Consider the following 13592-nt stretch of genomic DNA (forward strand, 5'->3'; position numbering starts at 1 on the left):
GTACAGCGGCTGAATATTACAGCTCCTCATGAGCAAAACGGTCCGTTCTGAACAACCTTTCAATTGGTCTTCCAGCAGCCAAAAACGATTGCTCTTTGAGGCTACGGTTGTTATTGTTATTTTTACTTTTTATTATCTTTCTAATCAGACCGACATCTATTCAACCACTGCCTGGTTGCTATCGTAATTTATACCCCTTCAACCATGTATAGCTGCTAAAATCTCTAACTGGAGAGTTGTTGAATATAAAGCTTAATAATTCAAAAGCTACAAATAAAAAAAAACAATTGCAAATTTTAGAATAGCACTCTCTGCATTCTGAAAGTTAACTTAAAGGTGAACAACCCCTTAACTATAGTTCTAACACTGTAAGAAAGGATTAAAGCTGCTCCTATTCTGTTTTTTTTTGGGGGGGGGTCTCTTGTTTTTTCCTATTTAACCTGATAAATAGAAATGAAAATGCCCACCATTAGAGAATGACATGCTACAATATGGGACAGCTTTAATGACTTGTGTAAAGTAGGCCTTGGGACAGAACCGAATTAACAAACCATACATTTCTATAGCAAAAGGAATTCATATTAAAATATTGCTTTTATAGGAGAAGTGCTCTGATTTAGACAGGTGGTATACAATAGTATAGTGTGTTGTATGTTACTTGTCCTGTTTGAATACATTGTTATATTGTTGAGTTGCTAACTTTAGCATTCTGTTGTCATCCTTCACTTGAATATTCCCCTTTACCTTTGTAAATCCAAATAGCAAATGCTGTAGACCCCGGCCACAATTCATTATGCAGCTGGTTATTCAAACCATGCACATAAATCACTGATGGGTTTGTGCTTTGTTCCATTTTTTCTGTATGCTACTAAATGTAGATTTTATTTGAAAGGACACCATCATAAGCAAACTACAGAAATACAAAATATGTTTGGAACCAGTGCATTTTGCATCCATTAAGCTTAATTTAGCTTAGTGCAAAATACCTATGGGCCCATCAGAAAGTCCTAAGACTAAGATACAAATCCAAGGGGGTTATGTAATAAAAGGCACTAAATCTGCCCAGGTGCAGTAACCCATAGCAACCAATCAACAGGCAGTATTTACTGGTTATCTGTTTAAATGGCTAACAGTGCATTTTTGACATATGTTGAAGTACCCTCAGAATTGAACAGTTGGGTTGTATCTTCTTGTTGCTTTTTATTATTCCCCTTTGTAGTTTTGCATCAGTGATTCTGCTGCCCTAAAGCTAATACTTCTTAGTCGTGCCCCTCAATAACCCAGTTTCAGTTAAACAATATAGGTATTTGATTGCTGTTTTATAGTATGAATGCCATATACCCACTGCAATTAACATGAACTGTGCTGCATCTATGTATTTGCATAGATAAGGGGCATATTTATCATGCTGTTTAAACAGGGGAGTGAAACATTACTGGTGATGTTGCTTCTAGCAGCCAATCAGATGCTTTGCTTTGGTTTTCTACCCGTTAAATCTAATTGCTGATTGGTTGGTCTGGGCAACATCACTGCTAATGCTTCACTCCACTTTTTACACAGCATGATAAATATACCCCTGTGTGTACATTTTCTTTCAATTTAGGGGTTTAGGCAAACCAGTCTAGCATCTCTCACTTTCACTCACCAGTTTCCCTATACATGCTATGTATAGCAAGTACATATTGAAGGGAGGGGGCAAAATTAAAATGGGTTGTTGGCCTAATAATTTACAGTGATGTGTACAGTAGTTTGAAATATATAATATACATACTATATATATATATATATATATATATATATATTTTTTTTTTTTTTAGGGGCATATTTATTTAATAATTTTTCAAAATTTGAATAAACTCATTTCCACGAATGTCTAACATCTACTTAAAACCTTGAACTGAAAAAGTCAGTGCGGGAAAAAGTCACAAAAAAGTCCTGAGACTTGAAACTTTCTTGAACTGTTACACTGAAACACCTACTTTCTCAAATTGTCGCACAAGAAAATGCAGTGCCTACCAAAACCTCTAAAGTTTCGAGGCATAGATGGATCCTCTAGGGAAGGGATGTCTGCCATTGACATGATCTCAGCAAATTTTAGCTGGCGGGTTGCTAGCTGTTTTTTTCACAAAGTAAATCTTTTTTCTGCAACTTTTAGCGCTAAGAAATCAGAGTAAGGGGAAAAAAATCCAAGCGTCGGTAAATGGCCCCCTATGTGTATATAATATTGTAGTTTTAATATGCCTTGTTTTCTTTTAGGCTTAGTTAAAACAAGCACAAGCCACAACATGCTCCAGGGACTTGCTGACCAATCTGAAATGCTGCAGAAAGTTGTTTTTTGCTGGAGAAGTTGCAGTCACTATTCTACACTGTCTTTGGACTTATAGGACTTATATATAAATATATTTAATTCTGAGCCTGTTAAGTCATGAAAATCCTTAGACTACATGATTCTGTTATAATTTGAAGACCCTGCTAACGATGAAAAGGGCAAACTAAAAACTTAGAGATATCCTAGCGCTCTGCTGCCGAAAGCAAAACCAAAATCCGGTAGAACACACGTTAATGGAAGTAACGCACATTTATGAACATAAAGTAGATCCTACTTTTTTTTTTTTTATCTGTAAAAGTGAAGTGTAAAAATATCTGTCTGTTATATGATACAACAATTCTAGATTATACTTATAGTCTTGTTGTGACCTGCTCTTCCTGACCATCTTTCCACTTATTGATAAATAGGTCACATGCCTCACCCCAAGAGTCAAAAACATCTTCTGTTGAGTCTATAAGCCTGGTGTTAGAAGAGCAGAGGTTGGAAGCACAGTGTAAAGAGTTGGTGCAAATAGGAGGATTCTCATTGCTTTGTCCAACAATGCTCCCATCATGACTTACCTCATTGAGGTTAGTTTCACTTACAGAGCGCTCTGCCTCTTGGCCAGTCTGGGGATGTTGTAAGTCCTGCCACATAGCGTGAGGCTGGACCACGCCATCTGAAATGGTGTATACTGGTTCAGATGCTGGCTCGGTCACATGCCCATTCATTTTGGAAAAGAGTAGACCCAGCCTTTTAAAGGACTCCTTCTTAGAACTTGAAAGCCTCTGAATCTTGTTACCATTCCGGATAAAGGAGCGCTTATTAATGCCGTTACTCTTGGGTGCATCCTCCACGATTTCAATCCCAGACATTGTCTTAATCAGTGCTGATACATTGAAATCCTTTTTTTTGTTGCTTATGCCAAAAGAAACACTTTTTGCCTTGGGGCGCTCTTCTGTCGCCTCATCTTTTTGAGACACCTCGGTGCTGCTGGTGGAGTAGCTTCGTCGCGGTGGCTTTCGATTTCCTAAGAGATCGAGCACTTCATATCTAAAGCTGGAGATGTCCTGTTTCAGTTCCTGGAACAACAGAAGAAATAATGTAATAGATGCCAATTATGAATAATCTTTAGAGAATGATTTATCTTAAACCAGTATTTTTATCATTTACATTGATTTTAGCACATATTTCTTATGACATTTTCAAATAAGTAACCATTTTCAAAAAGTAAATACTGACCAAAAAAAATATTTTTGTTATACTGACAGTAATAAAGGAGGGGCTACAACCAGGTGTTATTTATTCCATTGGAAATAATATATTTTCAAGGCACAATTATTTTTAGTTCCTGGAAGCTAAAACCTGTCGAGATCACGTAGAAGTCAATATAGGTTTTCAACACTGGCTTTTGTGTGCCAATACTAAAATGTTGTGGTTGTCACAACTTTTCTGCAACTTTTTTCTTTCTTGCTTTTTCAGGTCAGATCTTTTCATAAATGACTGCCATTCATGCAAATGAGTTTTTTTGTGGTTTCAAAAAGGTATAAAAAAAAATCGAGTTGTAGTAAATCCCCCCCCCCTTAATTTGAAAGACGATCTATATTGAGGGTTTTAGAAAAGCTAAAGTTCAAAATAAGCAACCTCCCATCAGTTTCCAAGCAGCCTCTGCAATAAAATGTCTCTTTAAAAAAATGGCGCACACTACGCAGAACACAAATTAGTTTGATATTTACACATTTATTACAATATTACAATACAGTACAGGCAGTTAGAGGAAATGCTTCCTCCTGATCTCCCCCCCCCCCCCATCGTCCAACCTTCTTCCTCCTGCTCCCCCCGCCCAGTGTCCACATACTTTCTCCTGATCCCCCCCCAGCGTCCACCTACTTTCTCCTGATCCCCCCCCCCATCGTCCACCTGCATCCTGATCCCCCCTGTGATCCGGCTCCCCCAGCATCCACCTACTTTCTCCTGATCCCCCCCATCGTCCACCTGCTTCCTCCGGCTCCCTCCCCAGCATGCTCTGGCTCCCCACCAAGCATCCACATACTTGCTCCTGATCCCCACCATCATACACCTGCATCCTCTTGATCCCCCCCCCAGCATGCTCCGGCTCCCCCAGCATCCACCTACTTTCTCCTGATCCCCCCCCATCGTCCACCTGCATCCTTCTGCTCCCCCCCCCCCCGATGGCGGCCCTAAGTGCACCCAATCTAAACTCTCATAGGCACTAGTTTGCGCTACATAATGGAGACCTGCACCTCGCTGGGGAATACAGCACTGTCTGCATTCAGCAGTGTACTCATGAGAAAAAATTATATATCCACAGCTCACAGTTTAAGGGCTCGTTTAAACATGGAAATTAGTTTAAAAATACAGGTGCATGTCTGGGGAAAGCAATACAGGCTCCCCCACACAAAAACTGCTCACCGCTCAAATCCTCTGGTCTAGGTGTAACCTGCACCGGACCCTGCACTCAGGTGAAAAAACTCACGGCCAGGTAGAACCCACTTCCAAACAAGAAAGCATTATGCTTACCAAACGGTCCTGTTGACCCGGGTGCTCCTGCCCTGAGTCCGTAGCCAGGGGACAAATCTCGTCGCAAAACACACATTAGTAGTGCACTCCAGGTCAGCATAAAAAGCGCAACAGTTAGTATTAAAATCGAACCAACATCCTCAGAGAACTGAGGAAGTGCGCTGTCACGAAACATGTAAGACCTTAAGCTGTGTTTTTTAGATAAAAAAAAAGGTTGATTGATTATAATACTAACTGTTGCGGCTTTTTATGCTGACCTGGAGTGCACTGCTAATGTGTGAAGTTTTGTGACGAGTGTATTCATGAGGGTTGGACTGGGGACAGTATGTGCAAGACTGGATTTAACACAAGGTGCAGGCTGCACTGTAATCCCTTAAAGCAAGTGGTCTATAAACCAGCACTATCTTTCACTCCCCTAAGTTCCCTAGCAATTGTGACAGGGGATTTTATAAATCACCCATAGTGACTCTGAAGTTAATTCTTGAAGAAAATACTTCACCAAACACACCCGCCACACACAGAACACTGAATACTACCTTCAGGGTTCTGTATGCCCTGTGGTAACGACAATGAGTTCAGCCCCTAATATTTACAGTATAAAACCATGGAAGAGGTATCAAACACAAGTGATGTGCATAATAGTTACATTTAAGCCATTCTGTCTATTATTCACTATTGATAAAACAACCACACATTTAAGATTTTAATATAGGGTAACAATCAGCCTACCCCCTTCCTGTCCTTCATTATCCTTGCTGGCTGCCTTACAAGACTTTTTACTTACAGCCTTTAGTAAGTTTGCTGGTAAGTAACCTACAAGCTCCTTGTCCTATATTTACACTTTCCCCTGGTCTCTACACACAATTTAACTTGCTGGAACTCAGTTCTTGTACTACCCTAAGAGCATGTTGTTTTCTCTGCCAAAGCTAGACAACCAGCAGGATATGAATAATACATATAGTTTATGACTACATGCCTCATCATTTCCACTAAATGTAGTAGCTTCTTAAGCAGCAATAAAGCCTGATCCATGGCCTACTTGACTGCATTCTACATATTTAATGATCACACAATTTTTGGACTATTTTTTCCTCTGTTTCCTTGGTGTTATTCTTGGTCAGGTTAATCTTAAAATCACATTAAAAGGTTACATTAATTCTAAACTCCCCAAAAAGCTATGTTATCGGATACTCTTTAAATCCATCTATTTCTGAGCTGACTTTCTGCTTTATATAGGATACTGTTTGCATGCAATAAAAAAAAACCAATGGGAACAAAATTAGTTCTCAGTGTACACAGCCTGGGAATAACTGTGAAATTCTACTTAAGCCACAGTCTCCCGAGAGCTCCTCATACAATTTGCACATACACAATTGTATCCCAAGGCTGTAAGAGGCTGCTGGAAGTGTTGAAATATGAGGCGTACAGAAGCGAAGTCAAACCGCAACGGAAGTTATCTGATAGATCTTTTATTAGGTGTTGGGATACAATAATCTTCAATTTGGAAAATAAATTTTGCCTATTTCTGAATGAGCTTTGACAGTAATGAGTCATAAAATAATAGACAAGGGCAAAGATAACGGAGCACAGGGCTCAGACGCTGATAAAAAAAAAAATTAAAAGTGAGATTCTGTTTTAGGCAGATATCTACAGTATCTCTATCAGTGTTTAGTAAAATATGTGGGTATCATGATTTATGATCCTTAAATACCCAACTTGTCCATTGTGCCTTGGATCCATATTTTGCTGTAACATTACTTGCTTTTTTTACCCTTATAGCCTTTGAAATGAATATCAGAAGTCCTATTCTATAGAATATTTCTGTGCTATTGAAGGCCTGAGGATTACATTTTACATATTTCACCCTTATTGGAGGCAAAACATTTGGGTTTATTGAAAATAATGTTTTGTAGAGACCCAAATTACAGAAAGATTCCTTATTTGGAAACCCCCAAGTCCTGAGCATTCTGGATAACACATCCCATACCGTAAATGTATCTACCCATTGTTCAGCCTAGAGGACTTTCAGTAAGTTGGAGTGAATGATTTGAGATTCTCTTGTTATAGAAAGGAAGCTGTAGAATGTCTTTCTTGCCTCCTACAACTGGTCAGCATCTTTGTTGAATATAAATATATTTATAAATTGAGATAAATTCCTCATTCTGTCCCATACCTTCAGTGATGGCTGTTGAAAATTATAATTCACATTGAATTTAGTAACAGAATTCTAATCATTCCACCAAGGTCTCACTCCCATTTCTGAATTACTGTTTGGTGTACTGCAGACTTTGTTCTTATAAATCAACAACATGCCGACGTGAAAACCAACTGCATGACTGAAAAGCCCAATTTTACAGCATAAATGGGTGGATAGCACTGGTTATGCTTAAAAACAATGTTTCTTTAGCTCATATATTGAGAACAAGGAGAGAAGGAGTGGACCTGTCACCCAGACATAAAAAGCTGTATAATAAAAGTCCTTTTCAAATTAAACAAAAAGCCCAAATTCATTTTTATATTAACACATCCAAACCCATTATAAAGGCATTTAAAAATCCCAGCTGTCAATCATATATTGCCTGTCCCGCCTCTATGCCTTAGGCATAGAGGCGGGGCAGACAAGTACTTTAACTTTCAATTTAGCTCACACTTTCCCCCTCCCTCCTCACCATCTAATTGTGTAGCCAATGCATGGGCATGGGCACCAGGTCCCTCATTCTGGCACATACACACGATTTTGGGGTGATACAAAGCTTGCCTTAATAACTGTGTCCACAAAATGGCACCTGCTTATTTGATGTGATTGTGTAATTCCAGGACTGAAGGAAACATGATTTATATTACTTATATAGTGTAAGTGAAGTTTATTTTGCTTAACAAACACAATAGAAAATAATTTCAAATTATTTCTTAGGGTGACAGGTCCCCTTTAAAGGGGAACTCCTGCTTCCAAACCAAAAATTTGTTAAACACAGAAACCCTCATATACCTATCACTGTAATCTAAAAGGAACAAATACTATTTTCATATGCTGAAATCCAGCTGCAAAGCAGTTCTTTTCTTTCTGCATCATTTGGAATCCTGACAGGGAAGGGGGGACTAAAACATTGTAACATCATCTCCACAGCTTGCAGACAGCATGCAGGAACTACATAACCCACAATGCATTGCACTTTCCTTATTGACATCATGTGTGCAGTAAATTGTGGGATTTGGAGGAGGCAGGCTAAAGGCAGGCTGCGGACAGTCGATTACTGTTAAATTTTTTTTAGTCTAAAGTATATTATTATGATATTATAGGATACTATAAGCTCACTTTTTCCTGTGCCTAGGCTGTGGTTATTGGTGGCCTGGTATCCCACAGACAGTCCTTGTTTTGTCCCTGGAGAAAATTTGGCCCTAAAATTGGCCCTAAATGACTGGTTATTTTTCTAGAGTAAAAAAATCTTTTGGCGGGTGTTTCTAACAGGGGATGAAATACTGACAACTGCTACACTGCATTCTGACATTTAAAGGCATTATATGGCCAAATATATCTTTTCTGAAGTCTTATGTCCTCCATTGATTCAGTGACTGGTGAGTTCCAAATGTGTGGAATCAATAGGAAAAGAGCCACACATGCCTAGCATCCCCATGTACATTGCCAATGTCTTTTTCTTACCTTGAAGTTTTCTTCTGTCAGCCCTTCATTGGTCTTTGAATTTCTGATCATCGCAGCAACATATCTTTTTACCAGATTTCTGATAACTTCCTAAAATATCGGAAAAGACAAGCTGAGCACTAAGTTCTGGAACAGTAAAAGGCAGGTCAGTTTCAGGGTAGTGAAGCAATATGGCCATAGCCATGAGCAATTGAAGGGTCCCCATGAGGAAAAAAAACAGATAGAAAACAAGTATTGAGCAGCTATTGTTAAATGTTTTCTAGTGTATACATGGCCAGTCTGAGCCCCTCCAAGTGGTTTACTACAACTCACAGAAACAACGGGGAGTCATTTATAAACACTGGGCAAATTTGCACCTGGGTTGTAACCCATAGCAACCAAAAAGTGATTAGTTGTTTCAGCCAGCTGCAAGTTAAACAATTAAAAGAAACAGCTGATTGGTTGCCATTACTGCCAAAGTGCTAATTTGCCCAGTGTTTATAAATGACCCCCACTGACTGTCTTTGACTTTTGGAGGGCGCTGGAAGGTGCAGTGCCAAATGAGTTGCAATGTCATAAATTGGCCATTTCTTCTTTGCATGATTCTTTGCACTAATATTGTGGCTCCAAAGCTAGCCAGCCTGCTGAGAGCAGGTTTTCTACAGCAAAACAAAAATCTCTTTCTCCTCTGCAGGGGGACATTTTTGGGATGTATTTGTCCTATGAATAAACAGAAGTGGCATCCCTTTACCATGAGGGACTTCAGCCTCCCCTTATAATATTTATGTGAATTTTTTTGGCCAATCCCCGTTCTTCATTAGGGTTGCCACAGGGCCAGTATTTCAGTTTCCTTATCTGTAAAATACCAGCCAGGGCTGGTGCCGGTGTTACAAATTACATTATTGGTAAATTTGTAATCCCCAGTGGTTCTGTCCCTAGCCCACCCCAGTTCTCTCTCAGTCAAACTATTCCTGCTCTCCTTGTTACCCGACCCTTTGCCATGTATATATCCCAGCTACACTCACTTCTATGTCACTGAGTGACTGAGTGACATAGCCCCAGCCCCTTCTCCATGCAGGCTGGTATTGTCACCAGCAATAGGTTGGCAACCCTATTCTTTTACCACCACAGTTTAGACTGCTATGCCCCAAACATGCCTGTCCTCCCCAAACTCTCTGTGCTTTTCCCCCTGCCAGGGGAATAAATGTAAAAACTCTTGAAAAATTGCTATGTCTATTTTACTAAAAGCATTTTACTAAAAACAATTAGATTCAGTCTGCAATAACCATACTATGGACATTGGCCATTTTCTTGACAGGTTAAAAATTTTCAGTTAAACACCCAATCTTTCCTACTAACTATCTCAACTTTTAGAAATTAGACTTTGTCTTTAATGTATTGTTCTTGTCCAATTATTTGTCATTAAAATAATCTCTGTGTGTTTGGCCAGCTTAAGTGAGTTTTAATGGAAAGCTGGCTGCTATGGGTCAGAGTTGGCTTGATGGCCTGCTTGCTTTGGAATTGTTCAGATGCCGGCAGGCACTTGCATTGTGCACTCATAGAAACCCCGTACATAATAAACATGCCTTAAACAAACATACAGAGATCCTAAACTGAAAGGTGTTTTCCAAACACATTAAAAATATTTAGAATTAGCACATAGGTGTAGGAATAATATGGAAATGACGTTTTGTATTTTAAAAAGTGGGCACAAATAATAATCTTTAGCACATGGCCAAAAAGAGATTAGGAGGAACATTAGGGACAGACTCTATTTTTGCTCTGCAGAAGAGGTATGGTTGGGATCAGTAGGTAAAGCAGATCTGGCATTGCCTGGAACGGCTTGCAGGTATGAAGTATGTGTATAGCTGGAATTCAGCCCTGTCTGTTAGCATGTAGCCAGTCAGTGCCCATACAGAGTGATGGGTGTAAGAAATTGCTTCTGGAAAGTTCTACTGAATCACTGTTCTCTCCTTCCCTTACAGTATGTGCAGACTACATAGTATTATACCAGAACTGAAGACCCATGGCATGTCACCCATGTTATGCAGCTTACTGCATGCATTCTAATTTAATTCTTATCATTTTAAGAGATGGACAAAAACTTCTCCATGCCATTCACATTACCAGTTAGTGACTAGGTACATTTAATATTAACAGTGGTACCTTATTAAAAAATAAACACTTCCACTGTTTAAGTTTAATAGCTACTTAGAGTATTTCCAAGCTGTATTTCAATCTTTAACATCTGGTTGGTCATGATAAATTTAAGGCCAAGCCAATCACTAACCTGCCATAGGTAGAACAACCTGACAAGGTTTTGATAGTGCTGACCTTCTCATTAGAGGCCCAAAGTATAAGTCAGTGACATCTGCTGAGGCAGCCATACATATTTTATTTAGCGACGAGCACAGAATGCCTGATTGTCTCAGCCGGTGACAGAATGTACTGTAAGCAGCAGGCCTAATCCTGCTTGTCACAAGTGGTTTCAATCAAGTGTCGCCAAGAAAACAGGCTTGTAGCAATGTAATGGGGCACTGCTTACCTGGTAATGCTGATTCTGAATCAGGTTGTCGGCATGCCGTTCCTGAAATTAAAAAATGCAGACATAAATAACGATTGCCTTGGCCACTGCCACTGCACAAAATTCTTCAAGAGGTCCCCTGTGGACTATAATTAAAATGGAACTTTGGGGCCCTCTGTCTATAAAAACTTGCCAAAAACACTAATGAATAAATCATGGGAATTAAAATGGTTGATCACGTCTTACTGTAAACGTCTTTAGGTTTTCGTGCTGCTTTTGAATGTCTTCTTCGGAGTTCTTGCCTGGGCAGAGTTTATAGCGGACCCACTTGCAGAAGTACCAGATGGACTTTGGGCTGGCAATGATGTTAAAAGGAGGAGGCATTGTCGCACCTTCATCAAAATAACTCATCCATAGCTTAGTCCTAGCAAATTTCCATTCAATATCAGCATGATCCTGCCATAGCAATGATATCATATGGGTAAGCAGAAATACTCTCATTTATCTGATTTATAATTTCACACACTTGGATATTATATATATAACTGTATATAGTATAATTCTTAGTAAGTTCTCTTTATCTCTGGTCTGTTTAGTCTTAAACAACAACATTTCCTATAACCATACAATTCTAGGGTGCCGGAATGGAGGATAAAAGTAGATAGATAGAAACAAGAAAGGATAGAAACAAAAACAAATAAGCACAAAGCAACTTTTCAAAAAGACTATGAATAAGACATTTAGACCTTTGTCTATTTATGGGATATGCTATCTAGAAACCTATTATGCAGGAAGTTGTGAGGTACAGCGGACTTGTATCTTGTACTTAATATAAACATAATAAGAATCACTCCGTGTTGACGTCAATAGATTAGGCAGCAGATTCCTATTTTGTAGGAAGGTTTATATCTTGTACTGGTGCAGAGTGTGATTTGACAAGTAAAAAGTTTACCCATACCCATAGCAACAGGTGACTGCTAAATGCTATGTGATGATTGGTTACTATAGGTGACTTGACCTGTAACAAACATTGCACCTTTTATTTCATAACTCCAATTGTATTTTGACTAGCCAGTCTAGCATGTGCAAAACAATTGGGCCTTATAGGTACAGCTATATTAGAGCCTGTGAAGCAAACACAGGCATGGAGAGTACATTCTTTGTAATTGAACATGAAATTGGTTAACTGGCAATTCAGGGTGAACAGCCCAATTGGTCAAACATTAGCTCATTCAGTGACCTTGTGTGAATAGGAAGGTTCCATTCCCAAAAAGGCTTTTCTATGAGGTGGGCTGCAGTATTCCCATAATATTTGTTAGGGACCTTAACCCAACCCTGGCAAAAAACAATCACATAGCTTTTTCAATTCCATTCTGCAAGTAGGTAAAATAACACCTCAAATACAGGTATGGGAGCTGTTACCCCGAATGCTTGGGACCTGGGGTTTTCAGAATTATGGATCTTTTTGTAATTTTGATCGCCCTATCTGTGCAAGAAACTGTTTTATTACTACAGAGAAAAAAAAAATATTATCTATGAGATATGTCTTTTTTGTAATTCGGTAGCTTTACGGCTAATGGGTTGCCGGATAAATGATCCCATACCTGTAATTCATACCAGATAAAAACTGATGGCCAAATAAAAGGTTGCTTACAATAGGTCACTCTATATCATACTAAAAGGTGAAATTCCCCTATAAATCACTGATAGGACACTGCTGTTTTTTGGTATGTACTATGGGTGCATATTTCCTCTTTAAAGTGTGTCTCTAGGTTGCAGAATTAGACTGTTATTCACTTAGGTAAATACTGTAGCAAGAAATGGACTTGTCTCCTTTCCAAGGAACTTGTACTGCATTCTGGGTGCTACTCTGTCACTGTATTTCCAAATATACCCACATGTAAAGGTGCTTTAATCTGCCGGCTTTTAGGCACTGTATCAACAGCAGAGGAACAAGGAGTATCCGCCAAGGTTGGCATTCAGTTCGTTAAACAAATGCATCTGGCCATGAGTTTTGTTTGGATACATTCAATTTATTTTATTCCAGGCAAGCTGCTCCCTCACATCACTCGATGTGATATATTGTATTAGATAAATACACCTTTAACCTTCAGGGTTCTCACGCTGGGTCCTTACGGATAAACAACTGCTTCTTTCAATTCCTTTTTTTTCACAAGAGTAAAAACTATAAATACAATGTAACTTTAAAATCGGTGGCCTTATAATGGGAAACACTTATAAAAAAAAAGAAAAACTAGTCTATGGGCTTAACCACATAAAAGGTTTTATTTGCTTTTATTGAACTTGAAACTTGCTTTTCAAACCTGAACCCAAGCTTTGTGCAACTGTTACTCGAGGGTATTCCTCCTACTGGCTGCCTATATTTACACATATATAAATATATATACTGTATAGTATATCAGCCCAGATCTCTTCATTATAAAAAGATAGATAGATAGATATGTCATTACCTTGTACTTGATATTAAAGGAGAAGGGAAGTCATTTTGGCATTTTACTGCCAATAGATTTCCCACATTAGTGCCACCTAGAACACTATATTCATTCTGCAGAAAGCAT

General features: G+C 38.9%; 1 protein-coding gene across 1 annotated transcript in view; it reads right to left on the bottom strand.

Annotated features, from left to right (window-relative positions):
• Positions 1–1869: 1869 nt before the first annotated feature.
• Positions 1870–13592, bottom strand: part of trpc5 (transient receptor potential cation channel, subfamily C, member 5) — a 112381-nt gene continuing 100658 nt past the window's right edge. Inside the window, exons 8-11 of the mRNA XM_018096991.2 lie at positions 11260–11469; positions 11035–11076; positions 8511–8600; positions 1870–3390 (exon numbers count right to left, since the gene is read on the bottom strand). Of these exons, the coding sequence (XP_017952480.1) occupies positions 2680–3390; positions 8511–8600; positions 11035–11076; positions 11260–11469 (1053 nt within the window). The 3' untranslated portion in view covers positions 1870–2679. The remainder of the gene's footprint in view (positions 3391–8510; positions 8601–11034; positions 11077–11259; positions 11470–13592) is intronic.

The sequence above is a fragment of the Xenopus tropicalis genome, chromosome 8 (genome assembly GCF_000004195.4).
Source record: "Xenopus tropicalis strain Nigerian chromosome 8, UCB_Xtro_10.0, whole genome shotgun sequence".
NCBI classification, from domain to species: domain Eukaryota; kingdom Metazoa; phylum Chordata; class Amphibia; order Anura; family Pipidae; genus Xenopus; species Xenopus tropicalis.